This window comes from Ogataea angusta (genome assembly GCF_019207475.1).
Source record: "Ogataea angusta isolate 61-244 chromosome Unknown 61-244_NODE_2_length_1002155_cov_89.706849, whole genome shotgun sequence".
Lineage (NCBI taxonomy): Eukaryota > Fungi > Ascomycota > Pichiomycetes > Pichiales > Pichiaceae > Ogataea > Ogataea angusta.
In genome coordinates, this window is record NW_025065216.1 from 340,092 (window position 1) to 365,609 (window position 25,518).

The following is a 25,518-nucleotide window of genomic DNA, read 5'->3' on the forward strand; positions in this document are numbered from 1 at the left end:
GAGTGAGATTTCTGCCAGGTGGGAAATACGATAGTTACCCGGATTACGTGATTTCTTGGGAGCAGAACGACTTGCCATCAAGATCAAAGGACTTTCTAGTGAACTTGGCAAGGCGAGTTCCTCTACACCCAAGTAAGAATGTCTTCTTAGTACTACTTTGACTACAGTTTCCCGACGGAAGTTGATCTATAAAATCAAATTAGCAAAAACGTAATCGTTCAGTTATATACCCCGGATCCTATTAGTCGTAAGCACAAGCTTATCGTCCACCTTATTAACCTTCTCGCTGATGTCTTTCAAATTCTTGTTCTGTGACATGATTTCTTGCGACAGTAAATTAGCTTTGCGTCTCAGATTTGTTGCCAGCTTTTGCGCTTCATCCACATTCTTGCTGTACTCGACCTCCATTCTTTCGTCCTCCTCATCGTGTTCTTCACCCAAAAATCTAGAAGCCTCCTTTACACGTCTTTCGTATTCGTACTTTTCTTTCAACTCCGAATTGACAACGGGCTCTTTTGAATCGCGCAGTTGATCTATGATCTCGTTTTGAGTATGATACAAATTAGAGCTGAGATTTGCGTCTCTTTCCCTATCTGCTTGCCTCTGAGCAAGGAACCGTTGCTCAGCGGCCCTCATCCTCGATTTTTTGGTGAAAGGGTTGCTGGCCTTTATGTGAAATAATCCCCTGTTATAATGCTCTAATTGCTTGACATGTTCATCGACAAACCGTTGATGCGTATCCATTCCATTCAAGGATTTTTCCATTTCATACATCTTCTCTTTTTGTGCACCAATAGTTCCCAAAGTGTTGACAGCAGTGTCATCCGCCTGTCTTAGATGGCCCAGAATATTGTGTGTAGATTTTAAGGTCGCTTCTCGAACATCTTTGGTCTGTCGCTTTATACGATTTATTTCTTCCTCTTCCTCGTCCACTTCCTCTTCTACCTGTTGCTGCTCCGATTCTAGGTAAGGATCATAAGTGCGTGCAGCGGCTTGAGGATATGAGTTTGGATCAAAATCGTCATCTTGAGCTTGGGTTTCGTATATGTCATGGATTGATTGTTGTTTTTGTGTTGTCTGTACTTGCTGCAACTGTGGTTGGTGCAGGCTTTGCTGGTTGACGGAAGCGGAACCGTCATTATCATAAGGATCGAACGTATGGTAGGAAGGAGCGCCATCGTACCTTCCAGGCCCTCCATGTTGATTTGCAGTCTCTTGTGTCACATTAGAGATTGTCGACTGTGTAGCCGGATTGTATGGATCTTCAGAAGATCCAGCAGACGATTCATGCGAAGCCGGTTCCTGATGGATTCGGGGCATCAGCACAGGTCGATCCTGTGTTTCATCTTGAGCGTACTTCGAAAACTCTCCGAACTTGAATTTTCTGCGGTGGCGATTCTCCTCATCCCTAACACGGATACCCTCGTCCTGTAGGAATTCCTTGACGTCCTCCTTGGACATATCCTTTGGGGGCTTGAAGATGTTTCTAAGACCCATTTTGCTAATATAGTACTAACTGCCAGAACTTTTTTAAGAGCTCCGCCCACCCAGTTTGGCAGATTATGTGTCAGCAGGTGTGGCTCAGTAAACTGGTCGACTGGCTTTGATTAGCAATGTACAACAATTTCTAAACTCCATCACATCCAGGAATGTTGTAGGCAGAAGTTGGGGTATGCACATTGGATCCTGAAGATCATTCTCATATACGACCGACCGATGATAGCTGCCTGATTAGGACAGCAATCTATATTACGATCATGGTGGGACATACTCATACGGGGACTGCATAACACCATCACATATGGACCACGTTTACGGACGCTGGCATACAATTTGGAATGCACTACAATAGAGTTGCGCTCGGCGTTCAGGCCGGAAATGATCTCAAAGTTCCAGCAATGTGGCTATTTTAGGCGACTGGAATTTTGACAGATCTAATTTTAAAGTGTTCGGCCCTGAAAAAACAACATGCTCAGGTTGGCTGGTTAGTGAAATTTCCTAATCTATTGTACAGTATTGTTATTTTATTGTACTGGAATGGACAATACTGTGATTTTGTTGATCGCAATGTATAATCTTACTAAGGCGCGTGGCAGTCGCCGAGATTGAACAGTAGTAGTTTATGATCATACAGAGTTGGGTGACCCAAAGGTGTCCCTTGCTTGAGAAGCAAGGATACCCCCAATTGGTAGATAGAGTTTAACGGGTGAGGATTTGTAGCAACAAGGATTACACAGTAGAAGTCCGATCACCTGCACCCAAAGTTCTAATTTAAGACTTCATTGCCCTATGACCATTTCCACGACCACTACAAACATAGGGACTAGAATTTCTCGAAGTGTTGTTGATCCGAAATTCAATGCGACATTCAGGAGGCCGGTCCGAATGCAGAATTAGGCTATCCAGATTTAGCGACATGCATAATCCCCGAATTTAGAAATTAGTAAGATTTTCTTCATCGACGTGCGGTCAATTGTGCTCGTCGAACGCGTAGGAATGCTAGCATTTAGCAAGCGTGAATGCTAATGGCATGCTCAGTTGTACACCGATTGGAAGCCAATGAAAACAGCTCAACTCTCTCCTTTCATATTTACTATGGCAATCCTTTATTGGTGTTCCGACTGCTTTTAATAGTCACCTTAGACCGCGTTTTCTAAAAATTCCGACGTGTTTAAATAGATACTGCATACTGGCCAAACAACTTCTAACAATAGCCTTATAGCAAGATTATGCAAAAAGAAATTCCCAAAAGCCCCTGTGTGGTCGTAAATGCGATCCGTGCCTTCAGCCAAATGTGCAAAAGCACCGCATCACTATAAATAAGAGGACATTCCCAGTGCCTCCAAAGCCGTATAGAAAGCCCTTTCGTTTTAGGTTTAATTCTGGTTGATATCGATACCACGTTCGCTAGCAACTTTACCACCCGGAACTACTAAGAACCTGCTATAATGAAGCTTTCGTTGTTTAACATTGCCGTTGTGGCCTCCATGGTCGCCAACGCTGTGACTGCCGCTTACACCAACTCTACCACTTCGTCCTCTGGACCAGCTCCATCCAGTTCTCTTGCTCCATCCATTCGGGGTGTTGACAACAACGGCCAGGCTGAGTACATCATCACTATCCCTGCTGCTCTTCAATTCTCTTCTTTCAGTGTTTTGTCGCTCAGCCAAAACTTTGGTGCTTTCGACCCAAGCCTGTGTACTGCTGACGCTGATGGACAGAGCATTCCAATCAACAATGAGTCCACTGAGACTGACATTGACTTTGATGTTACCACTTCTGGCTACAGCCCAGAGAACTTCCACGCATACATCTACTCTGCTGCCATTACCGAGCCAGGTTCTTACACTGCTACTTTTGCACTTACTACCGACCCAGACAGCAGCAAGAGAGCTGAGCGTGTCTACTATTTGACTGCTACCGTGTACATTGCTGCCGTGTCCTCTTCGTCTTCTGGTGCTTCCAGCTCTGTTCCATCTTCTGCCTCTTCTTCCGAGATTCCAGGTGTTACTGTCATTACCCAGACTGCTTCGAGTACTGTTACTCTCACCACCACTTGTACTGAGGAGGTCTGCACCGGTGTGGAGACTATTGTCACCGGTGTCACCACCGTCACTGATGAGACCACTGTCTACACCACCTACTGCCCACTCACCACCACCCTCACTCTGGCTCCAGTTACCGTTGTGACCACTGTTTGCGAGACCGAGACTGCTTCTCCAGAGACCACCACCATCACTGTCACCTGTACTGAGGAGAAGTGCAAGGGTCAAGAGTCTACCATCGTCACTGGTCTCACCACCGTTACTGACTTGACCACTGTCTACACTACTTACTGCCCATTGACTGCTGGTGAGGTTACCAAGACCTACACCACCACCATCAATAACCCTGTTGCTAGTACTCCAGTTACCGGTTTGGAGGTCACCACCACCGTTACCAGCGGTGATGTCACAACCACCTACGTTACCACTTGTGAGTACTACGAGGTCACCGAGACCGCCACTGTTACTGCTACCGCTGGTGGCGTTGGTTCTACTGCTGCTGCTGGTTCCGGCACTACAACCACTGTTGCCACTGTCACCACCACCGGTGCCTCTGGTGCAGGCTCCACTGTGGCTGCTGTCGAGACTGGTTCTACCGGTTCCGGCTCTGGTTCTACTGCTGCTACCACCTTGTCTTCTTCTTCTGTCGCTGGCTCTGGCTCTGGCGCTACCTCCTCCAGCATCTCGATCTTGGAGGGTGCTGCTGCCAAGGGTTACGCTTCAGCAGGCTTGTTGGGAGCTGCTTTCATTGCTGCCTTCTTCTACTAAGCGTGCTAGCAACTTTGAAGGAAGCGCAAGGCTTATCGAGTCCATTTTGTTCACGATTAATCCATAATCATTGACTTTGCCGCTCAAAGTTACAAGATATTTGGTGCTGATACTTCCTGGTATTCAATTCAATTTATTGACTTCATGGACAGTCCGGAATTATTTTTTCCCCGTGACAGCTAAGGTCGTCATTTGTGATCTATTAGATACCTTTTCAATTCCCTTGCATAGATACCTCTTTAGTGTCTGTATCGACTCAAGCTCAATGACTTCATTGAGCTTTTAATGATAATTAATTACTTAAATTTTGGTGATTTTCCTTTGAGCATGTAAAGTAGCTTGTTTTTGCCTCTGCTCCTTTCTCAATTACACTAGCCACATATAACCTTAAAACTTGCGCCACAATATTTAAATTGTCAAGAAATGGATAACAACCCGTTCAGCAAGCTTGCGAAACGGTCATCCATTGCCGTGGAACAACCACATTTACAAGGACCTTCGAGTAAGTGGCATGAACCACATTTCAACTAACCTTTCAGAGATTGGAGAGTCTCGCTTTGTTCCCTCCAACATTCAACAGTCTGCTGTTCCTGGGAACACACACTCTACTCCCAGGTCGTCGTCTCATGACTCTCGTTTTCCTGTGTATGGGCTGGATTGGACATCAAGTGCTCAGTCTGACACAGCTAAAATTGCTGTTAGCTCGTTCCGTGAGGATTCTACCAATAGACTTAAGATCATCAAAGGTTCTCCAATATATATCGACGACGAACAAAATGGCATCAAGACAACAGACGCATATGATCTCACCTCGGTGGCAGAGGTTACAGTGAACTATCCAATCACAAGACTTCAGTGGGATCCGTCAATGCCACTCTATCCTGATGCGACGTGTGTAGCGACAAGTTCTGAATGTTTGAGAATCTACGAGCTATTGGAGCCCGATCCTTCACAAGCATATGCACAGAACCCCAGGATCATTGAAAAGATGACGCTGACAAACTCAAAAACGAAAAATTTCAATCAACTGCCTCCACTGACATCGCTCGACTGGAACAAAACCGACCCCCGACATATAATAACAAGTTCTATAGACTCTACGTGCACGCTTTGGGACATTTCACGAGGCACCGGAGTGGCAAAAACGCAGTTGATTGCACACGACAGTGAGGTGTTTGATGTCAAGTTTCTGCATGGTAACAAGCATGTTTTCACCAGCTGCTCCAACGACGGCTCTATCCGAGTGTTCGATCTGCGATCCTTGGAGCATTCCACAATCATATACGAGCCCCAGTCCACCAGGTCGTCCATAGCAAGTATCGCTACATTGAGCTCCGCTCAGGATGCAGCCATGGGTCAGCGTGTGCCTTTGCTCCGACTAGCAACGTCTAATTACAATGCCAACCAAATTGCCGCCATAGAGGCTGATAGCAGTCGCATTCTAATACTAGATCTGAGGTATCCCGAGACTCCTATCGAAATTCTGCGAAACCATGTGGCACCTGTCAATAGCATAGCATGGCATCCGAGCAAAAACTTCCTATTAACGGGAGCAGACGATTGCCAGGTTTTGATTTACGACCTTACAGACTGCGGTCAGGCAGAAAACTCTGTGGCTCCAATTTTTGGCTTTTTTGATGAGATGGAGGTGAACAACGTGTGTTGGAATACCGATGGTTCGTGGGTCGCTGCCAATAGTGGACGCAGAACGCAAGCGGTGGCGCTTATGTAATATATCGAATATCTGCTTTTGAGGTCCTGTCTGTCAGAGTCACCAAGTAACAAAATTTGACTCTTGTCCCCGCAGATTTCTTTTTCCAAGTCAATCTGCATTAGTCCTTTATATATCACCCTCAGTCCTGTATCTGTTGTTCAAAACTGATCAATTTCTTTTCTCACAATGTCCGTGTCGTCCAGGATTGCGTTCCGTGGCTCCGTTCGACTGGTTTCGTCAAAGGCCTATGCCAAGGGATATTATCCCCCAGACAGAGGATTAGCGGATCTGGATACTTTTGCGCGCAGACACTTGGGCCCCAAGCCTCAAGATGTTGATCAGATGCTCGCTGCTGTGAAATGTTCCGATCTTGGTGAATTTATCAGCAAGGTTCTTCCGGAAAATGTTTTTGTTGGAAGACCTCTCAAGATCAAGCCTGAACAAGGATACACTGAAACCCAGATGCTAAACCGATTGAGGGAAATCGCGTCTAAAAACAAGCTGGTCAAGTCCTACATTGGAAAGGGCTACTATAACACTATCCTTCCTGCTGTGATCCAGCGGAACTTGCTTGAAAATCCTGCTTGGTACACATCCTACACTCCTTATCAGGCGGAGGTTTCGCAAGGACGGCTAGAGAGTCTTTTGAATTATCAGACCATTGTCTCAGATCTTACTGGGCTCCCAGTGGCCAACTCATCTCTTCTTGATGAAGGTACTGCAGCTGCTGAAGCCATGATCTTGTCCTACAACCAATTGCGTGGTAAGAAAACCAAATATTTTGTTGATAAGAACACTCACGAACAAACGATAGCTGTCTTGAAAACCAGGGCATACACTTTGGGAATCGAGCTCGTTATTGATGATTTGAGTAATTTTCAGCCCGTTGCAGGAGATCTGTGTGGTGTTTTAATCTCTTACCCTCAAACAGATGGTACCATCCCTGCTCCAGAATCGCTTGCCGATATTGCAGGAATCATGCACCAAAACAAAGGTTTGGTTGCAGTTGCCTCTGATCTGATGGCTTTGACTCTTCTCAAACCGCCATCTGAGTTTGGTGCCGATATCGCTTTGGGATCTTCGCAAAGATTTGGCGTTCCTATGGGTTTTGGAGGCCCTCATGCGGCTTTTTTTGCTGTCACTGATCAGTTGCAAAGAAGGATTCCGGGAAGACTTGTGGGTGTCACAAAAGATAGACTTGGTGGCCAGGCTCTACGTTTGGCACTTCAAACTCGTGAGCAGCACATCAAGAGAGAAAAGGCTACTTCCAACATCTGCACTGCTCAAGCTTTACTTGCTAACATTGCCGCTAATTACGTGGTTTACCACGGTGCCGATGGTTTGAAGGCCATCGCTAGTCGAATTCACGGTCTGACACGCATTCTTGCCGAGCAAATAACCGAGAATTCTCCGCACACCGTTCTCAATGCTACCTACTTTGATACGCTTTCAGTTCAAGTTGAAGGTGCTGCAGATGACATCATTGCAAAGGCCCTCAATGAGTACAACATCAACCTATTCAAGGTAAACGACAACCAGATCCAGTTGTCTCTTGATGAGTCGGTCACCAAAAACGACCTTACCAAGCTTGTGGAACTGTTCACTTCACAAACGACTAATCTCGACAATGTTCAACGTCTTCCCGAATTTCCACGCCATCTGGTCAGAACAGACAAGATTCTCACCAACCCAGTCTTTAACACGCACAATTCGGAAACTGCTATGTTGCGCTACCTATACAAGCTACAGCAAAGGGATATTTCTCTTGCGTCTTCCATGATCTCTCTTGGCTCCTGTACCATGAAGCTGAATGCCACAACTGAGATGATTCCAATAACCTGGGCTGAATTTGCAAATGTTCATCCCTTTGTGCCTAGCGACCAGGCCAAAGGCTATTTGGAACTAATCACAGAGCTCGAGGCTGATCTTGCAGATATTACTGGGTTTTCCAAGACAACCCTTATGCCTAACTCGGGCGCGCAGGGGGAATACACCGGTTTGACTGTCATTAGAGCTTATCTAGAGAGCATTGGGCAGGGCCACAGAAACGTGGTCTTGATCCCAGTCAGTGCTCACGGAACCAACCCAGCCTCCGCTGCAATGGCAGGCCTCAAGGTGGTTCCAGTCAAATGTCTGAGCAACGGAAATCTAGATCTTCAGGATCTCGAAGCCAAGACCACCAAGCATGCCTCCAACCTAGCTGCTATCATGATCACCTATCCATCGACTTACGGTATGTTTGAGCCTACCATTAGAGATGCGGTCTCTCTTGTCCATTCTCATGGAGGCCAGGTTTATCTTGATGGCGCCAACATGAATGCTCAGGTGGGTTTGACTTCCCCTGGCGACTTGGGTGCTGACGTCTGTCATTTGAATTTGCACAAGACTTTTGCTATCCCCCACGGTGGAGGTGGCCCAGGTGTGGGGCCTATTTGTGTTGCTGATCACTTGAAGGACTTCCTTCCAAAACACCCTCTGTTTCCTTCTACCAACACTGCGTCGACTGCAATCAACCCTGTTTCGGCTGCGCCATTCGGGTCTGCCTCAATTTTGCCCATTTCCTACGCTTACATAAAGATGCTCGGAGCCCAGAACCTGCCCTACGCATCTAGTTTGGCTATCTTGAACGCCAATTACATGATGTACAGACTTCGCGACCACTACAAGATAATGTTCTTGGGCGATGAGTCAGCGCACCATGAAATCAAATACTGCGCGCACGAGTTTATCATTGATCTGAGACCATTCAAGGAATTTGGAATTGAGGCCATCGATGTGGCCAAACGCCTTCAGGATTACGGCTTCCATGCTCCAACTATGTCCTTCCCTATTCCCGGGACTCTGATGATCGAACCTACCGAGTCTGAAAACCTCGAGGAGCTCAATAGATTCATCGATTCAATGATCTCCATCCGCAAAGAGATTGAGGATGTCAAAAATGGAGGCAGCGCTGCTTTACTGAAAAATGCTCCTCATTCGCTCAGAGATTTGTTGGAGACCGATGAAGAAGAATGGCAAAGGAGAGGATATTCAAGACAACAAGCTGGCTTTCCATTGCCATTTTTGAGAGACTTCAAGACGTGGCCTTTCGTTGCACGTGTTGATGACACCTATGGAGACATCAACTTGATGTGCACCTGTCCTTCAGTTGAGGAGGTTGCAGAATAGTAACATTTAATAAATTTATCCAATAAATAAGACCAGATCCAAATAAATAGTTTCACAGAATTATCTGTCAACCTCTCCAAAGACAAGATCCATCGTTCCAATGATGGCCACAGCATCTGGTAGCAAGTGGCCCCTTGAAATGTGGTCAAACGCAGCCAAATGAGAAAATCCAGGAGCACGAATTTTACATCTGTATGGTCTCTCTGATCCGTCACTCACAACATATACTCCCATTTCTCCCTTTGGAGCCTCGATAACTGTATATGTCTCTCCTGGAGGAACTTGGTAACCTTTAGTGAAAACCAAGAAATGGTGGATCAGAGCTTCCATATCAGTCTTCATCAATGACTTGGCTGGGGGGGCTATCTTGAAGTCTTCAACTTTCACGGGACCTGCAGGCATATCGTTTATGCATTGTTCGATGATTCTTAGGGATTGTCTAAATTCGGCCATTCTGATCAAATATCTATCGTAGCAATCTCCTCTAGTGCCAACAGGAATATCGAAATCCACATACTCATAGGCATCGTACGGCTGTGACTTTCTGATGTCGAATGGAACGCCCGATCCTCTAAGCATGACACCCGACAAACCATAATTTAGGGCATCTTCGGCCGTCACTGTTCCAATGTCGACTGTTCTTTGCTTCCAGATACGATTGTCAGTAAGGAGCTCCTCTGTTTCGTCAATACGGTCTCCAAATTGCGTAGCCCACATGTAGATATCATCCAGCAAGCCAAATGGGAGGTCTTGTGCCACCCCACCTGGCCTCACATAGGCAGCATGCAACCGGGCGCCCGAGACTCGCTCATAAAATTCCATCAATTTCTCTCTTTCTTCGAATCCCCATAAGAAGGGCGTCAGCGCTCCCACGTCCATAGCATGCGATAGAACAGACATGAGATGATTCAAAATACGGGTGATTTCTCCAAACATGGTTCTAATATACTTTGCTCTAATAGGTACCTCAATGTTGAGTAGTTTTTCCACAGCAAGAGAAAACACTTGCTCGTTGGTCATCATAGAGACATAGTCAAGTCTATCAAAATACGGCAATGCCTGAATGTACGTTTTGGATTCAATCAGTTTCTCCGTTCCTCTGTGCAAAAGGCCAACATGTGGATCTGAGCGAACAATCTCTTCACCGTGTAGCTCAAGAATCAGTCGGAGCACTCCGTGTGCTGCAGGGTGTTGCGGTCCAAAATTGAGGGTGAAATGTCTAATCTTGTTTTTACGAATAGGGTAGTCCGGGGAATCCTCGTTGTAAAGATTCCAAGTATCCCAGTCTTTCGACTCATTGATGAACTGTTCATAATTACCCATTGCGGAACTTATTTTGATGTTGTAAGTTGATGCAAGCTCTGGTTCGTCCGGATCACCTTCTCCTGGTCGATTGCCTCTTTTCCTAATCTGATAGAAATCGTTATCATCAGCCCTTTGGCTACCAGTTCCTCCAGTGCCTTGTCTACTATATGCAGTGGCAGAAAATTTCCTTGAATGAACTCCTATGGAGTTCCATGCTGCGACCCTCCAACCCTGCTTGAGTCCAAAACAAATCATTTGGTAGCTGCGAATATAAAACCCCACCTTTTTGTGCTACATTGGAATTTAGCCACAGTTACCCGGCCTTTGGTGAACGTGGCTGATTTTAATCCTTTGGCCCTTATTTTCTCGAATCTGCGGCATAAAAGCAGTGGCAAATAGATTTCTCCTGTTTTCTAATTGAATATTTTTCAACATGCCAAGATCATCTTCAAGAAGACCTGCTCCAGCTGCTAGATCTGCCCCATCTGGTGCCAGACCAGCATCCACGATGGCCGCACCAGCTCCTACACACTCTTACAGCCATCCAGTGCAGACCCAACAACAGCCAGGTCTGTTTTCTCAAATGGCCTCGACTGCTGCTGGTGTTGCTGTCGGTTCCGCAGTGGGCCATACTATAGGTGCAGGTATCAGTGGCCTGTTTTCCGGATCATCCTCCCAGCCTGCTGAGTATCAACAGCAGCAAGTTCCGGCTGCTTCAGCTCAACAATACCAACAACAACCTACTCCAGCTTGTGATGCGGATGCTAGAAACTTTACTAGATGTTTGGAGGAGTCGAATGGCAACTACCAAGCTTGTGACTTCTACCTGCAACAACTAAAGGCTTGTCAGGCCGCGGCTAGACAATACTAAGCATCTCTTAGCATGAATATTCTTTATACATAGCGACATTCGGTACATATATATAATATTTAACCATTCTATGTTACAATATAGTGAGCTTTAGAATCTCCAATTCTCATCGGCCGAGTCAATGGCCCAAGCGAACTTTTCACGCAAGGTTTTGGTGAACAGCTTCTCGATGGGCACCTCGAACTTCTTGGAAAACATAACTGTTAGTCGAGGATCAATATAGTTGATTTTGGATGTGTTCAGTGCAACCTGAGAGTTGTCTTCCTTGTCTTTAAGCTGAAGACTAGTATTTTTTATTCTTGTCTCGATTTTTTCCACCTGTTGTTGAAGCTTCTCGACCGTTTGCGTGGATTTAATCTCGTACTTTCCGGTCTTGAACTCATTTTTGTACGTTTTCTCTAGCTCTTTGTGCTTTTGAAGTCTGCTCTTGTGATCTGCTGCTAATTCGTCTTTCTTCTGTGTCTTCTGGTCTTTAGTAAGCTCTTCATACCCCAGCTTCAACAGCTCTCGTTCGAATCTCTTTTCTATCTTTTCCTTTTCTTTTTGTAACACTCGCTCGATAATCTTTTGTTCTTCTTCTTTGCTCATATCATCTATCTCCTCAAAGTATTTAGGATCTTTTTTCTTTAGCGACTTGTCTTGCTGCAGCATCATACGCTTCAGCACGATCTTGCGCCATATCATTTCTTCTATCTTTTCATTAATTTTTTGAACTCCGGCTTCATGGTTCTTACTAACCGTCCGCTGGTGATTACAAAGAATGGCAACAGTTCTGTTGGCAGCGTTGAATTTCACAACTTTCTCGTTGACCGTACCTTCGTTCATAATTAGGTCGATTTGGTCTTGCATGGTCTTTGATGCATTGTACGTTCTGAAAACCTTAGCAGTCAATCCTGGGAGGTACGATTGAAAATATTTGTTGAGTACGGAGGGATCGATTCTGTCAAACAAGTTGTCCCCAGGTTTCTTCGGGCTCTTTTTGAAGATTCTTAGATTCTTGAATACCTGAGGATCAACTTCAACCTCTTGGTAAAACCTAATCGAATCTTTACCTAAGAAGTCAAAAACGACAGTATTTGGAGGCTTCAGAAAGATGTGTTCGTATCTCAAGGAGCAGCAACCCACAGTGTCTGCTTCATCTTCGCTCTTCTCTCCACCGGCTCTGAGTGCAAACACGTCTATAAGATATGTTGCGGTAGCCAGTTGTCTATCCATCATGAGCTCCGACTTCAACTTAGCGCGGTAGTCTTTTCTGATCGCATCGATGCAGTTCTTGAGCTCTCTCGCCTTTTCAAACTTCTTGAAGTCACTCATACCTTTCAAAGAAGAATTCTGAGCGAATCGCACGTACTTGACGGACCCAAGCACATTTTCTCTCCACATGGCCAACCATGCAACAGTGTTATCATGCTTTATTTCTCCCCACTGGTGGCCTTCCGGTGGCGGAGGAATTGGTGCATCTTTACTCAGATTGAGAGTAATATCCTCCGGTTGAACGCGCTTCTTCAATTTACCCGTCTTTGGATGCGCTCCACGACCTCTAAATAAGCCCGGAGGCTCAACTCTAAAGTTTCCAACTTGCTCTTTCCGTCCGTTCAAAAGACAAAATTTGTATTTTTCTTCCATCTTTTCCTTCTCCTGTTTGATTCGCTTCTTCTCTTGGGGAGAAATGGCCTTCTTTTCCTCCTTTTGCTTTTGGAAGTACTCAAACATTTTGCTGAAATCACATTTCTCAAACTCGGTGATTTCCGCGTCTGGACACCCACCGTTTTCCTTTAGCACCTCTAGGAAATCAGCAAAGAAATTCTTTTGGAAGGTCGGATTTTTGGCATGATCTGACTCCAGTAGGGCTGCGAAAAATCCGGCCACCTCTTCAGCAGCTGGTGGGAGAGAAACAGGTTTTCCATCGTAAATCAACTTCACATGGGAAGGCAACGGCTCGTATTCAGGAGGAAAAATAACACCGTTATGCTCAAGGGTGTCCCAAACAATTTCGTCGTTCAAATCCTGTTGCTCCCACCACTTGTACTTCTCTTCCTCTTCCGCTTCATCCTCTGTTTTAACTTTGGGTGTGTCTTCTTTCTTGATTTTGGGCTCTTTACTACTTTGACCCTTTTTCCGGGGGGAAACCGGAACGCTTGGTTGTAGTTCCTTCTTGACTCTGGGTCTGCTTTGTACAGCTTTCGAGCTGGTTTTCCGCTTCTTCAAGGGTATATTATCGGTCTCATCTTCGCTAAGTGATGTGGTTGGCGTCTTCACCTTCTCCGATTCTGTAGCCAAACCATCCTCTGATTCAGACAGCATAAGTTCAGGCCGTTTGGTTACCCGCTTACGTTTCACCGCGCTCAAAGGAGTTTCCTCTTCTGACGAAGACATCTCAAACTCTAATAATGACTTTTTTTGTGTTGATCAAGCTAAATATACGCGTGGTGCAAAGGTGTGCAAAACAAGTCGCGTACCTCAAATAAAAACAAGCTATATCTTTGAGGATTCAGGATGGACTCAGAAAGGCACGCCAAGATTCAGCGATACTACGACTTTATTGACTGCTCTATTGAAAATTTGAGGAGTGCAAACGGAAAAACCGATACAGATTCTGTCAAAGAAATTGTACGCGAGCTACAGTTGGTGGTACCAAAATACGGTATAAGTCTGAGTCAATTCAAAATACTCCTTCAGATCGTGCTAGACGACACAAACACCAAACTCTTTAGCACTTCCCTTAAATCAAGAATTGTGAAGATCTGGCATTGCTATGAACTGTTAGACTTTGATATCTTTCTCCGTATTATCAGCTCTTTCAGATTATCTACGTTTTCCAACGAAGGAACGACACTACACCAAAAGATTCAAACTAACATGAGCAAATGGCTTGTCTCAAACTTTTCCAACTTCAGGCTGAATAAAGACTACTTGCGCATTCTTCCCTTTTTGTATAATATGCTGCCGATCGGATACATCAGAACCCATATCAGCATGATCATAATTTACTTGATTCAGCTGAGCTCGCAAATTGATGAGTCCTATAATGTTAAGTTCTTCCTCAACGCTTCCAGGATCATATATTTGACCGAACTTTACGAAAAAGACAAGAGCGTGTTGCCCTTGGTGATGGTAATCCACGGCTATTTGCAAGGAAAGGATAATCTGCCTCTTTTTGATACCTACAGATATAAGTTAGAGGAGATTGTCGAGAATGAAAGGCTTCCAAAGGATGCGTTCAAGGTGGATCGCCAAGTGCTGGACTCTTTGGTGGACGTCAAAGTTCAATACCATCAATTTAATCAAAGGACTGATACCATGTCGCCACTGATGGAAATTGAAGACTTCCAGGAGTTTTACTATAACTTGCAAGACTTCAATCAAATGCTTGAGTATCTCAATTTAAGATATGGTGTTTCAGCCGTGGGACATCGTCATAAGCGCAAAAAGCTTGACGAGCTTACTTTTGATCTCAATACCATGGACATACTGACTTCTGGATCAGTAGCAGATTGCTACACAATTCCTTCATATTTGTTGAATTTAGACAGTGTTCGTGTACCTCGTCAAATGGGGTTGTTGTTATACCAGATCGATGAGTTTTCGCATTACAAAGCGCAGCCAAGTTTCAAAGTAGCTGAAACCCTCGGCCATTTCGTTCAATTCTACCCAAAGCTCCCCCTGTACATAGCTTTGTTGCAGCTTGATCATCACCAGCTAAACAGCTGGATGGAGATTATTCTTGGTGAAGAGGGACAAAAGTTAAACCCTGTGCACGAACCATTATTCAACGGATTACTTCAGCTCACTAGATTCTCGCTGGTTCTGCTTCCAGCCTTGGAGCACTTCCTGTTGTCAAACCTGCGACCTGGGGACCCCATCATGAGTACTGTGAAATTTTACGAGCTTATACCTTACCTTGGATATCGACCCTGGTTACAATTTGTACCAATCTATGAGAAGCTCAAGCCACTTTTGAGAAACTCTGTTAGTGCATCTCGTGCATTGGAATCTACGTCTGCTCTCATCACAAACTGGCGCATTGTTCAAACCGCTCATGATGATGAAGAATTTTGGAAAACGATCAATAACCTGATAGAGAATGTGATTTGGGATTTCACGGAGAGTTTTTGTGGCCAAGCAGAACAACATACTGACTGTAAACTAAGCTTTGTCAAATTCTTGCGTGTGATATACCGAATCGACTATGAGCGCCTCAAATTGTCAAATCTAGTTCTACCACCAGTTGTACTTTATGACCTCTACTTTTCATCAAACTCCGTTCTGATTGATGGGATTTGCCGACATGTAACATTCTGCAAACGTTATTACGCAAACTTCCTTTCTACACAACAAGGACATGGTGCCATAAACTCGGATTTGACTCATATGATGTTCAGCATGCTTAAAAATTTGCACAACTCCTACGTGATGGATCTATGCAATATTGTTTGGAGAGACAAGGCCTTCGACAAAAACGAAAAGTCGACTGCCAAGGGGTTCATGCTTCCGTATGCTCTCACAACAAAAATGCTCAAACAACGCTATCATCACTACGATTCAAGTATCGACGATGGGGAGGACTATGATTTTGATTCTATCAAAAAAGATTTTGACGTCTTCTATGCACCTGCATATTCTTCATTGATTACTGATATAATATCCCGTCTTGAAGACTTCAATGAGGTAGATATTCGTCTTGCTGGGCCATTGAATGAATCCGAATTTAATCGACTTATAGGTAATTCAGAACAATGGCGCAAGATGTATTCTGATTATGACTACTTGAGACTAGATATATTGGAAGAGCTGACAAACATGGGGTTTGACGGATTACCCAGTCTTCTTCACAGTTCACTGAAAAGTCTCTCGATCAAGCTTAGAGCGCGAATTGAGAATTAATATATTTCATAGCTACCATGTCGCATAAACGTTTTTTTGGAGTTCCACTACGTTGGATATCTATAATCACTTCAAGGGGGGAAAAAATTTAAAGGGATCTTTAATTAATTGCTTCATGAGTGGTGGACCTATTGAACTAAACACTCTCACGCCAGACAATGAAGATAAGTCTTTTGAATTTCCACGCGAATACGATAATGAATCTGGTCCGGATGAGGATTTTGAGATACCAAAAATCATAGACTTCCAAGGTCACACAGTGTTTTTGGGAAGCAGAGATGTAAAACGCTCGATTAGACTAAGATTACAGGTTGCAGTAATTGTGATTAGCTTCATGATTATAGGTGTGGCAGATCAATCCTTGGGATCGGTTATGGAGTACCTTTTGTCAGATTACAAAACTGATAGAACACATATATCATATTTATTTCTTTGTCAAGCTATAGGTTATATGATCGCAAGTTTCGGAAACAACATGGTTTGCCAAATGATGGGCCTGAAAGGCCTTTATCCAATTTCATTGCTGATTATGGCTCTTATGCCTACAGCTATCTATGCAAAGCTGAACTTCCCAACGCTTGTTTCAGTTTCCATGATTAACGGACTTGGGTTCGGAACTCTCGATTGTGCGATGAACCTCTTTGTTGGTGGCTTGAAATACAGTAATCAATTACTTGGGCTGATGCATGCATTCTACGGTTTGGGATGTTTCATCAGCCCTTTGTTATGCACTTATCTGATTCATCGTGGGTTCTTGTGGAACCAATACTACCTTTTCATATTGGGGCTCATTGCAATAAATTTTGTGGGCTCAATTTTCCTTTTTAGCAGAGAAACAAGATGGAAATATAGGTACCAGCTACAGCAAGATTGTGAGAAGGATGAGACCGATGAGAAGTTATCGTTTAGGACGATTATCACAAACAAGTTTATCATTTTCTTCTCCTTGTGTTTATTTACTTATTTGGGATCAGAACTAAGCATGGGGGTGTGGCTGTTTAACTATCTTTTGAACATCCACAGCTTTACGGACAAATCGTCGTCATATGTCACTAGTGCGTACTGGATTGCCTTTACTGCAGGCCGGTTTTTCCTCAGCTTTATCACCGGCCATCTATTCGAAGATTACGAAACCAAAGCAATGGTCATTTACTGCACCCTTGTCACAATTGGAACAGTTCTTTTCTGGCTGTTCAATCACGTGTATTCATTGATGGTTTGCTCTATATGCTTTGTTGGATTCTTCGTTGGGCCTATGTTTTCTACTACTGTGGTTATAGCGATGAAAACACTACCCAAAAAGTTTTCTACTGCAGGTGTGGCTGTGATATGTGGATTGGGAGCGATGGGTTCCACCGTCATGCCCTACATCATGGGATTGATCGCAGACTCGACCGCAGGCGGGAAGGGTGCTGGATTGGTTTATTTCCCGTTATACGAGGTTCTTCTGTTTGCTGCTGCAAATATGCTCTGGTTGGCCTTCTTTGTGAAGCACAAGAAGAAACTTGATTCGTACGAACGTCTTTCATGTGATTGATGTTCCTCACTTAAAACTCGAGAAACCCTTTTTTCATGAGTCATCAAGGTAGTTATTTCGGGCCCTAGACTACGTGATCAATGATTTGGACGGCCAAATGTTAGCAGTCCCAGAATGCTATTCCGTGTGTTATGGATTCGGAGTTAATAATTAGGTAAGCTGGAATGGTGGTCTATAGACTTCCAAAATGATTGCCGTACGATTGGCTTTCGGCTGGACCAAAAGCAGGGAAAGCATTATTGGGGATGAAGTTATCCGTCATTAAGCCTGTCAGTTGGTCGCAAGCAGTTGCAAAAGTTGTTTCGGTGTCTGGGTCCATAAAGTTGGGCTTCCAGGACGCATTCATAAGCCAAAGGCTTATAGGAAGCTCTGACGATGCCCTAGCATCATCTTGTTCGCTCTCACGAGCAATTGACGGCTCTCCGGGCGATGAGTGGATGTAGTTCAGGTCCAGCTTTGGAAGAAGACCTTTTGACTCTGAAAACACGTTGTTGGTGAACAATCTGTCAAGTTCAATATCTAATGTGCTCAGGCTTTTCAATTTCGAAGACCGGGATTCGCGAAAGGCGCCAAATTTTGGGCCTTTCTCTCCCAGCTCACCGGCAATGAACCCTTCTGTTGTGTACGAGGATTTCAGAAATCTTGGTTGCGGTAGAACAATATCGTTAGACGTTGCAATTATCGTATTGGTGGATTTTGATTGGCGTACCAGCGAGTGAAGCAACGCATTCTTCTTTTCTTCACTGTGATAGAGTTTATCAAAAATGAACCACATCTGTCGGCATGTGGGCCACTTAATGGAGACGTGCTTCCACACATCTAAAATCTTTAGAAAGAACTGTTTTGAGATGCGTGCAATCTGTTCATCTTCGTTCTTCAAATGATAAAGCATAATAATTGCGGGTGCAAATAGAGTGTTATGTGTGATCATCGCTACGTGAAACGCAAAACCCTTGTTGATTAATGAATCTGCAATTAGTTTGATCATTTGAGAAGCTTGGAAAGAAATAGCCCACGAAGGATATACCTGTCCCATCCCTCTATGGATGTTCGCTTTGTGAACAAGTGTAAGTAATGTGTAATACTGAGAAGTCAGAATTCCACTAAGAAGCGATTGTGTAGACGGATCGTCAATTTTGAATTTTAAGTGATAAGGCACAGTGGCAAGCCAATTCATCAAGAGCGTGTCACAATCCCGTATTATGAATAGCGGTGACTTTCCTGATTCAACCAATTGGTTCATCTTTGCTTGTTCCGTAACCACATTGCCTACTAGTAGGGCAAACCCGATGAAGCTAGTAAAATAAGACCTCTCCTCAGCAGTGAGATCAGAGTCCAATAGGTCATCATCGTTTAGCGTTTTAACATCACAATCCTCGAGGCTCAACATGAAAGGCCTGCCAAATCCGAGACCAATCAGCCTGTCCTTGATAAAAAGGCACCAAAACAATCGTTTGTACATCCTCTTCTCATAGGAGGTCAAGAGAGAGCTGTTATCGTTATCTCTGTGTAATCCAAATTGTTGTCCATACTGAATAGCGATTTTCGTCCAATAGTAATCATTCTTGGAAAACATCGAGTAATTCTCGTAATTCCACATAAAACAGAGTAACGATTGAATTAGCGGAAGAGGTTCAGTCTCGATGGATAGATCGAACAAAGCCTTGGCACGCTTAAATAGCACCTCAGACGCGTCGGTAAGGATCCGCCTTTCCTCATCATTGGTGTCTGCCGTATCACTGTGTCGAGCACCAACGTACAGAACAGCAAAAAGCAGCATCAGCGACGGTGGGTCTCTAAGGTCGTGGTAATCTTTGTAAAACTGGTTTTTATCAATAATTGGTAGCTGCGGATTTAAATACCTGAAATAATTGCCAATATATTTCCAGCAGGTAGCCTCATCGGGGAGATTGAAACAGCCATACAAGCTGAGGGTTTGAAAGTCCATCTCGTCAAGTTGGTATGCGCGAGTTCGATTCTCCTTTCGGTCCTCCGCGATGAGTTCGTCGATAATATCGTGGATGTAATTAGCGGTCTCGTTTGAAAAAGAGTGCTCCCGGCGCACAAGAGAAGCCAGATTTTCTTTGAGAACGACATTGGGATCCAGCTGAATGACGTTGAGATCTGGTAGCTCGCGCTGAAGACTTTGCTTGATGAAATTGGGGGGAGAGGCCCACGTATTGGAAAATGGCCGGAATTTCTTATATAACTCTAGGAGCTGATCTTTCTGGTTTTTACGTTTCTTTCGAACGTAAATTACACAGCTGGATCCAGCCTCGCTGCAGTTCGAGCACGATTCTCCGTCTTTTTTGTTAGACACATCGCACTTCACCTTTCTGTCGTGACAACAAATACAGGCTTTGGAGGATCGCTGTTGTTTTCTCTTCCAGCCTATCCCCGATGATGTGTCGTTCGAGCGATAGTCATCGCAATTATTTCCATAATCCTGGTTGAATGTTCTAGTTCTATTTTTGCTTAAAGCAGACATAGCCACCTTTGTGAACAATTACAAAACGAGTGCTTTTTTACCACTCCTTATCCTGACGGTCGGCTGCAGTGGAATCAATACCATAGGCTGCGAGACGAGAACAATACCGAAATGATCCGATTAATTTGATTTATTTACTCGTATCACTTGGCCACGCATTTGATTACGTACTCATATATGGCAGGGCTGTCTGCAAGATAAAAAAATCTTGCTCACAAATCTATTAAGTCACCAAGTAATTCCGGTCAAATTCCGGTCAGAAACTTTGTACTCGCAGCTGCCTATAAATCCTTACCCATTTCTCCACAAAGCTCAGTCTTAGTATGTTTTCTCGGAGAGCACTGCTACTATGGCCGAGAGAAGTCAGGCACTACTCTTCTAAGCCCACTCTTTTAGCAACACCTTTCACAGACCTTCACATCAAGCTCAAAGCCACCATGGTCGATTTTGCGGGTTATTCAATGCCTGTTCTTTACAAGGGCCAGAGTCATCTCGAATCGCACAAGTGGGTTAGAGACAACTGTGGTGTCTTCGACGTCTCTCATATGTTGCAGCATCGGATCAAAGGACCAAACACTACCTCTTTTCTGCAGAAGTTGTGTCCTACTGACTTGCGCTCTCTCAAGCCATTTCACTCCACACTGACCGTCTTGCTTAACAACAATGGAGGAGTTGTTGACGACTGTATGGTCACGAAGCACGACGAAGATAGTTTCTATATTGTTACGAATGCAGGATGCAGAGCTAAGGACGTTGAGTTTATCAAATCAGAGCTCAGCAACTACAATGAAGGTTCTGGCATTGAACACCAGACGTTTGAAGGTGGCCTTCTCGCAATCCAAGGACCGAAAGCTCAGGATGTTATTTCTAAGCTCACCTCCTCTGATCTGAGCACTTTGTACTTTGGTCAGTCCAGATTTATTCCTTTGGACGGTTTCGGATCCCCAGAAAAATTCCACATCGCAAGAGGTGGTTACACTGGTGAAGATGGATTTGAAATTTCCATCCCAGAAATAGGCGTTGCCAGAGAGTTCTTCCTTGCTCTTTTGCAGAACGACGCTGTAAAACCAATTGGCCTCGCAGCAAGAGATTCGCTAAGACTTGAGGCAGGAATGTGCCTATATGGCCATGAACTGAACGAAGAGATAACGCCTGTTGAGGCATCCTTGAACTGGCTGGTCTCCAAGTCTAGAAGGTCGGACAAGTTCAACGGAAGTGAAAAGATTTTGAGCCAGCTGGAAAATCCAAAGTCGGTTACTTTCAAGAGAGTTGGCATCAAATCCAAAGGCCCCTCCCCTCGTCAGGGAAATAGGATATTCGCTAGCGACGATCGGTCCAAGCAGATCGGTGTGATTTGCTCTGGATCTCCTTCTCCTACTCTTGGAGGCAATATTGGCCAGGCATTTATCAACAAGCCATATCAGAAGACCGGCACAGAAGTCCTGATTGAAATTAGAGGCAAGCTAAGACCCGCAATCGTGTCCAAGATGCCGTTCGTTGAGCCAAAATATTATCGCCCCTAATCTTTTTCGGTGTAAGGTGGGAATCCCGCGACACGAAAATATTGAGACGCGTTGATTTGAAAGTATATCCTCAAAATATGCATATCAAGAGAGTAAGTAGATGACTGGAACGGTGCTAACGCTCAGATCGTAATACAGGGTTTCAAAACCTACAAGAATACGACAATCATAGATTCCTTCTCTCCCAAGCACAATGTGGTGGTTGGACGTAATGGGTCAGGAAAGTCGAATTTCTTCGCTGCCATCAGATTTGTTCTATCCGACGCATATACCAATATGACAAGAGAGGAACGCCAGTCACTGATTCACGAAGGTTCAGGTACTGTCATGTCCGCTTATGTGGAGATTGTATTTGATAATACGGATCGCAGGTTTCCTATCGACAAAGACGAGGTCGTGATCAGAAGAACAATTGGTATGAAGAAGGATGATTACTCGCTGGACTCCAAACTTGCTACCAAGTCTGATATTACGAACCTACTCGAAAGTGCTGGCTTTTCGAAATCTAATCCATATTACATCGTCCCCCAAGGTCGAATCACTTCTTTAACTAATGCCAAAGACTCTGAAAGGCTGCAGCTTCTAAAGGAAGTTGCTGGAGCTCGCATTTTCGAAACGAAATTGAAAGATTCACTCAAAGAGATGACAAACACCAGTAAAAAAAGAGAGCAAATTGACGAGATGTTAAGGTACATTGAGGGTCGTTTGGAAGATCTCGACTTGGAAAAAAATGATCTCAAGGAATTTGAAAAGCTCAATAATAAGAAAAAATCGCTCGAGTATAATCTCTATGATAGAGAGTTGACGAATCTAAACGACCAGATTGAGTCCTTAGAATCAGATTATTCAGCTGCTATTCAGGATACTTCTTCTTTGGTTGAGAAACTAGCCGAAAGGGAGAAACAGGCTCAGAGCATTGAGGCTCAACTCGCAGACCTTACGGCAGACTTGAAACTTGTTGACGTTGACATTTCTGAAAACGATGCCGAAATTAGAGACCTGCTAACCAGTATAGGAGACACGAGCGCTCGATTAAAAGAAGCAAAAGCAGAGACTGGTTTCTCCGGTGTTGATATTGCTTCTCAACTGGAGGACCTGAATGGTCTAATATCCCAGAAAGAAGGAGATCTTGGCAGGTGTCAGTGTGCGCTTAAACAAGCTTTGGCGAAGGAGCGCGCTATCAAAGGCAAGCTAGATGAAATGAAGCAACAGCAGCGCTCCCTTCTTTCCAAAAAGGGCCGCTTTTCACAGTTCAAGAGCAAGTTGGAGCGGGATGACTGGCTCAAATCAGAAATCGCTAGTCTGGCTGAGTCTCTCGAATCCAAAAAAGGAGACCTTACTCTCTACTTGAAAAATAAGGAAGAAATTGAGTCTATGGCGGGAAACCTGGCTTCTGAGCTGAGCGTTGCTAGAAGCGCTGACTCTCTTGACACTGAAATGGATTCCCTTGACAAAGACCTGGGGAAATTAAAGCTCGACTACAACCAACTCATCGACGAAAGAAAACAGCTTTGGAGAGAAGAAAGCAAGCTTAATAGTGTCATCCAGACGTACGAAACTGAAAAAGCCAGAGCCCAGCAAGGAGTCAGCGAAACGATGGATCGTTCATTGGCTATGGGGCTCGAAGGAGTCCAACGTATAGCTAAGGATCTTGGTTTGACTGGAGTGTATGGGACCCTGGGAGAACTCATTAATGTCAGTGAAAAATACAAGACCGCGGTGGAAGTCATTGGAGGAAACTCCTTATTTCATATCGTTGTTGATACCGATAGAACTGCGACCCTCATCATGGAGGAGCTGATTAGACAAAAAGCAGGACGTGTGACGTTTATGCCTCTCAACCGACTGAATCCTAAAACCCCGTCTTATCCGAATACCTCTGAGTGCGTTCCGCTCATTAAGAAGATTGCATTCGACGAGTATCTGGAGCCTGCCGTGAAGCAAGTTTTCGGCAAAACAGTTGTCTGCATCACGCTGGAAAAGGGCGCTGAAATCTCGCAGACCTACAAACTCAACACCATTACTCTAGATGGCGATAGATGTGACCGTAAGGGCGTGCTTACGGGAGGATTCCGCGACCAAACTCGTTCGAGAGTGGACTGTCTCAAAAACCTGACCAAGTGGAAATCTGAGATTTTTAGTGCCCAGGAGAAACTTGAACACGTACGGAAGGAGATTGTCGACAAAGATGCTCAAGTCACTAAAACAAGCGAAGCATTGGCAAATAAGCGCAGAGAATTGGATACCATGTTCACCAAAAAAGAGTCTTACTTGTCCGCCAGGTCTAAACTTGGAAATGATAAAAGTAGATATGATCAAGAGCTTGGCTCTCTGGAAGGGCGCATTGAGTCATTACGAACCTCGATCAAGCTTTCTGAGCAACAGATCAGCGAATACCAGGATGAATTAAGATCTGAGTTTAAGGAATTGAATTTGAGCGACGCCCAGCTGCAGCAGCTCAAAGAGCTTGAAGAAAGTATTTCGAGTACTGAGCAAGAGTACACTGAGGTCAATGAACAGCTTAACGAGCTGGAGTTGCGAGCCTCGTCGCTCATCTCCGAGCTGAATGGTAGTTTATACCCTCGGTTGAGGCAGTTGAGTTTGCGGACCTTCAACTCCCAGGAAAAATATGACGTCAAAGTCAAAGAACTCGAACGAAACCTGCAGACATTGGAGCAGACCAAAGAAAAGCTAGAGTCCTCGAATTCTGAGCTGCTCAGCAAATCAAAGGAATTGAACAAACGGCTCAAGAGTTTGGAAGATCAGCTTCAAAAACTTAATGAGTCGCAACGGAACCTCTTGCGGCGACTCGAAAACTATAGCAAAAGCTCTGAAAAGTCGTTGAGCAGAAAGGTGTTGCTGGGTAACAGGCGCGACGAGATTAGCCGGAAAATCAGGGACTTGGGTGTATTGCCCGAAGAGGCGTTTACTGCGTACAAGAATATGAGCTCGGGAGAAGTTTTGAATTTATTGAATGAGGTCACTGAGAGCCTGAAACAGTACAGTCATGTCAACAAAAAAGCCCTAGAACAGTTTCTTAATTTTGCCAAACAGCGTGACTCACTGGTGGCTCGGAAAGATGAACTTGATGATGCTAAAGAATCCATTGAAGACCTAATTTCGGTTCTTGAGCGCAGAAAGGACGATGCCATCATCAGAACATTTAAAGAAGTGAGCGTCAGCTTCACCGAGGTGTTTGAAAAACTGGTTCCCGCCGGAACGGGTAAACTGATCATCCAGAAACGGAGTGAAAAGGCTGGTAAAGGCAAGAACGGTATCGAGCCAGACTCTGATGATGAAGACACTGAGCTCGTGGACCAATACGTCGGTGTCTCAATTTCTGTCTCTTTCAATTCAAGGGAAGATGAACAACAAAGAATTGAACAGCTTTCAGGCGGACAAAAATCGCTCTGTGCGATTGCTCTCATCCTCGCAATTCAAAAATGTGACCCTGCTCCATTTTACCTCTTCGATGAGATAGATGCAAACTTGGATGCCCAATACAGAACTTCTGTCTCACAAATAATTCACGAGCTTTCGCAAAACGCACAATTCATATGCACTACTTTCCGTCCAGAAATGCTCAAAGTCTGTGACAAGTTCTTTGGAGTGATGTTCAACAACAAAGTGAGCACAGTGAGCGAAATTGATCAAGCCGACGCGCTTGGATTTGTTGAGGGTCAACAACGTCGCTAGGTTTTATAAGGTTTGTTTC

General features: G+C 44.5%; 12 protein-coding genes across 12 annotated transcripts; 8 read left to right on the forward strand and 4 right to left on the reverse strand.

Annotated features, from left to right (window-relative positions):
* Positions 1–222: 222 nt before the first annotated feature.
* KL928_001016 (uncharacterized protein) lies at positions 223–1,497 on the reverse strand (the record flags this gene model as incomplete). The annotated part of the gene is made up of 1 exon (XM_043201335.1): positions 223–1,497. The coding sequence occupies one exon, from the start codon at positions 1,495–1,497 to the stop codon at positions 223–225; it is 1,275 nt and encodes a 424-aa protein (XP_043061475.1).
* Positions 1,498–2,948: 1,451 nt separating this feature from the next.
* KL928_001017 (uncharacterized protein) lies at positions 2,949–4,313 on the forward strand (the record flags this gene model as incomplete). Its single annotated transcript, XM_043201336.1, has 1 exon — positions 2,949–4,313. One exon carries the CDS (start codon positions 2,949–2,951, stop codon positions 4,311–4,313), a length of 1,365 nt encoding a protein of 454 aa, XP_043061476.1.
* Positions 4,314–4,824: 511 nt separating this feature from the next.
* KL928_001018 (uncharacterized protein) lies at positions 4,825–6,045 on the forward strand (the record flags this gene model as incomplete). The annotated part of the gene is made up of 1 exon (XM_043201337.1): positions 4,825–6,045. The coding sequence occupies one exon, from the start codon at positions 4,825–4,827 to the stop codon at positions 6,043–6,045; it is 1,221 nt and encodes a 406-aa protein (XP_043061477.1).
* Positions 6,046–6,213: 168 nt separating this feature from the next.
* On the forward strand, positions 6,214–9,195 carry KL928_001019 (uncharacterized protein; the record flags this gene model as incomplete). Its single annotated transcript, XM_043201338.1, has 1 exon — positions 6,214–9,195. One exon carries the CDS (start codon positions 6,214–6,216, stop codon positions 9,193–9,195), a length of 2,982 nt encoding a protein of 993 aa, XP_043061478.1.
* A 60-nt stretch (positions 9,196–9,255) lies between these two features.
* Positions 9,256–10,755, reverse strand: KL928_001020 (uncharacterized protein; the record flags this gene model as incomplete). Its single annotated transcript, XM_043201340.1, has 1 exon — positions 9,256–10,755. One exon carries the CDS (start codon positions 10,753–10,755, stop codon positions 9,256–9,258), a length of 1,500 nt encoding a protein of 499 aa, XP_043061479.1.
* Positions 10,756–10,933: 178 nt separating this feature from the next.
* KL928_001021 (uncharacterized protein) lies at positions 10,934–11,371 on the forward strand (the record flags this gene model as incomplete). Its single annotated transcript, XM_043201341.1, has 1 exon — positions 10,934–11,371. One exon carries the CDS (start codon positions 10,934–10,936, stop codon positions 11,369–11,371), a length of 438 nt encoding a protein of 145 aa, XP_043061480.1.
* Positions 11,372–11,461: 90 nt separating this feature from the next.
* On the reverse strand, positions 11,462–13,747 carry KL928_001022 (uncharacterized protein; the record flags this gene model as incomplete). The annotated part of the gene is made up of 1 exon (XM_043201342.1): positions 11,462–13,747. One exon carries the CDS (start codon positions 13,745–13,747, stop codon positions 11,462–11,464), a length of 2,286 nt encoding a protein of 761 aa, XP_043061481.1.
* Positions 13,748–13,867: 120 nt separating this feature from the next.
* On the forward strand, positions 13,868–16,255 carry KL928_001023 (uncharacterized protein; the record flags this gene model as incomplete). Its single annotated transcript, XM_043201343.1, has 1 exon — positions 13,868–16,255. The coding sequence occupies one exon, from the start codon at positions 13,868–13,870 to the stop codon at positions 16,253–16,255; it is 2,388 nt and encodes a 795-aa protein (XP_043061482.1).
* Positions 16,256–16,370: 115 nt separating this feature from the next.
* On the forward strand, positions 16,371–17,792 carry KL928_001024 (uncharacterized protein; the record flags this gene model as incomplete). The annotated part of the gene is made up of 1 exon (XM_043201344.1): positions 16,371–17,792. One exon carries the CDS (start codon positions 16,371–16,373, stop codon positions 17,790–17,792), a length of 1,422 nt encoding a protein of 473 aa, XP_043061483.1.
* Positions 17,793–17,964: 172 nt separating this feature from the next.
* Positions 17,965–20,280, reverse strand: KL928_001025 (uncharacterized protein; the record flags this gene model as incomplete). The annotated part of the gene is made up of 1 exon (XM_043201345.1): positions 17,965–20,280. The coding sequence occupies one exon, from the start codon at positions 20,278–20,280 to the stop codon at positions 17,965–17,967; it is 2,316 nt and encodes a 771-aa protein (XP_043061484.1).
* A 437-nt stretch (positions 20,281–20,717) lies between these two features.
* KL928_001026 (uncharacterized protein) lies at positions 20,718–21,803 on the forward strand (the record flags this gene model as incomplete). The annotated part of the gene is made up of 1 exon (XM_043201346.1): positions 20,718–21,803. The coding sequence occupies one exon, from the start codon at positions 20,718–20,720 to the stop codon at positions 21,801–21,803; it is 1,086 nt and encodes a 361-aa protein (XP_043061485.1).
* Positions 21,804–22,079: 276 nt separating this feature from the next.
* Positions 22,080–25,499, forward strand: KL928_001027 (uncharacterized protein; the record flags this gene model as incomplete). Its single annotated transcript, XM_043201347.1, has 1 exon — positions 22,080–25,499. One exon carries the CDS (start codon positions 22,080–22,082, stop codon positions 25,497–25,499), a length of 3,420 nt encoding a protein of 1,139 aa, XP_043061486.1.
* Between the last annotated feature and the right edge of the window lie 19 nt (positions 25,500–25,518).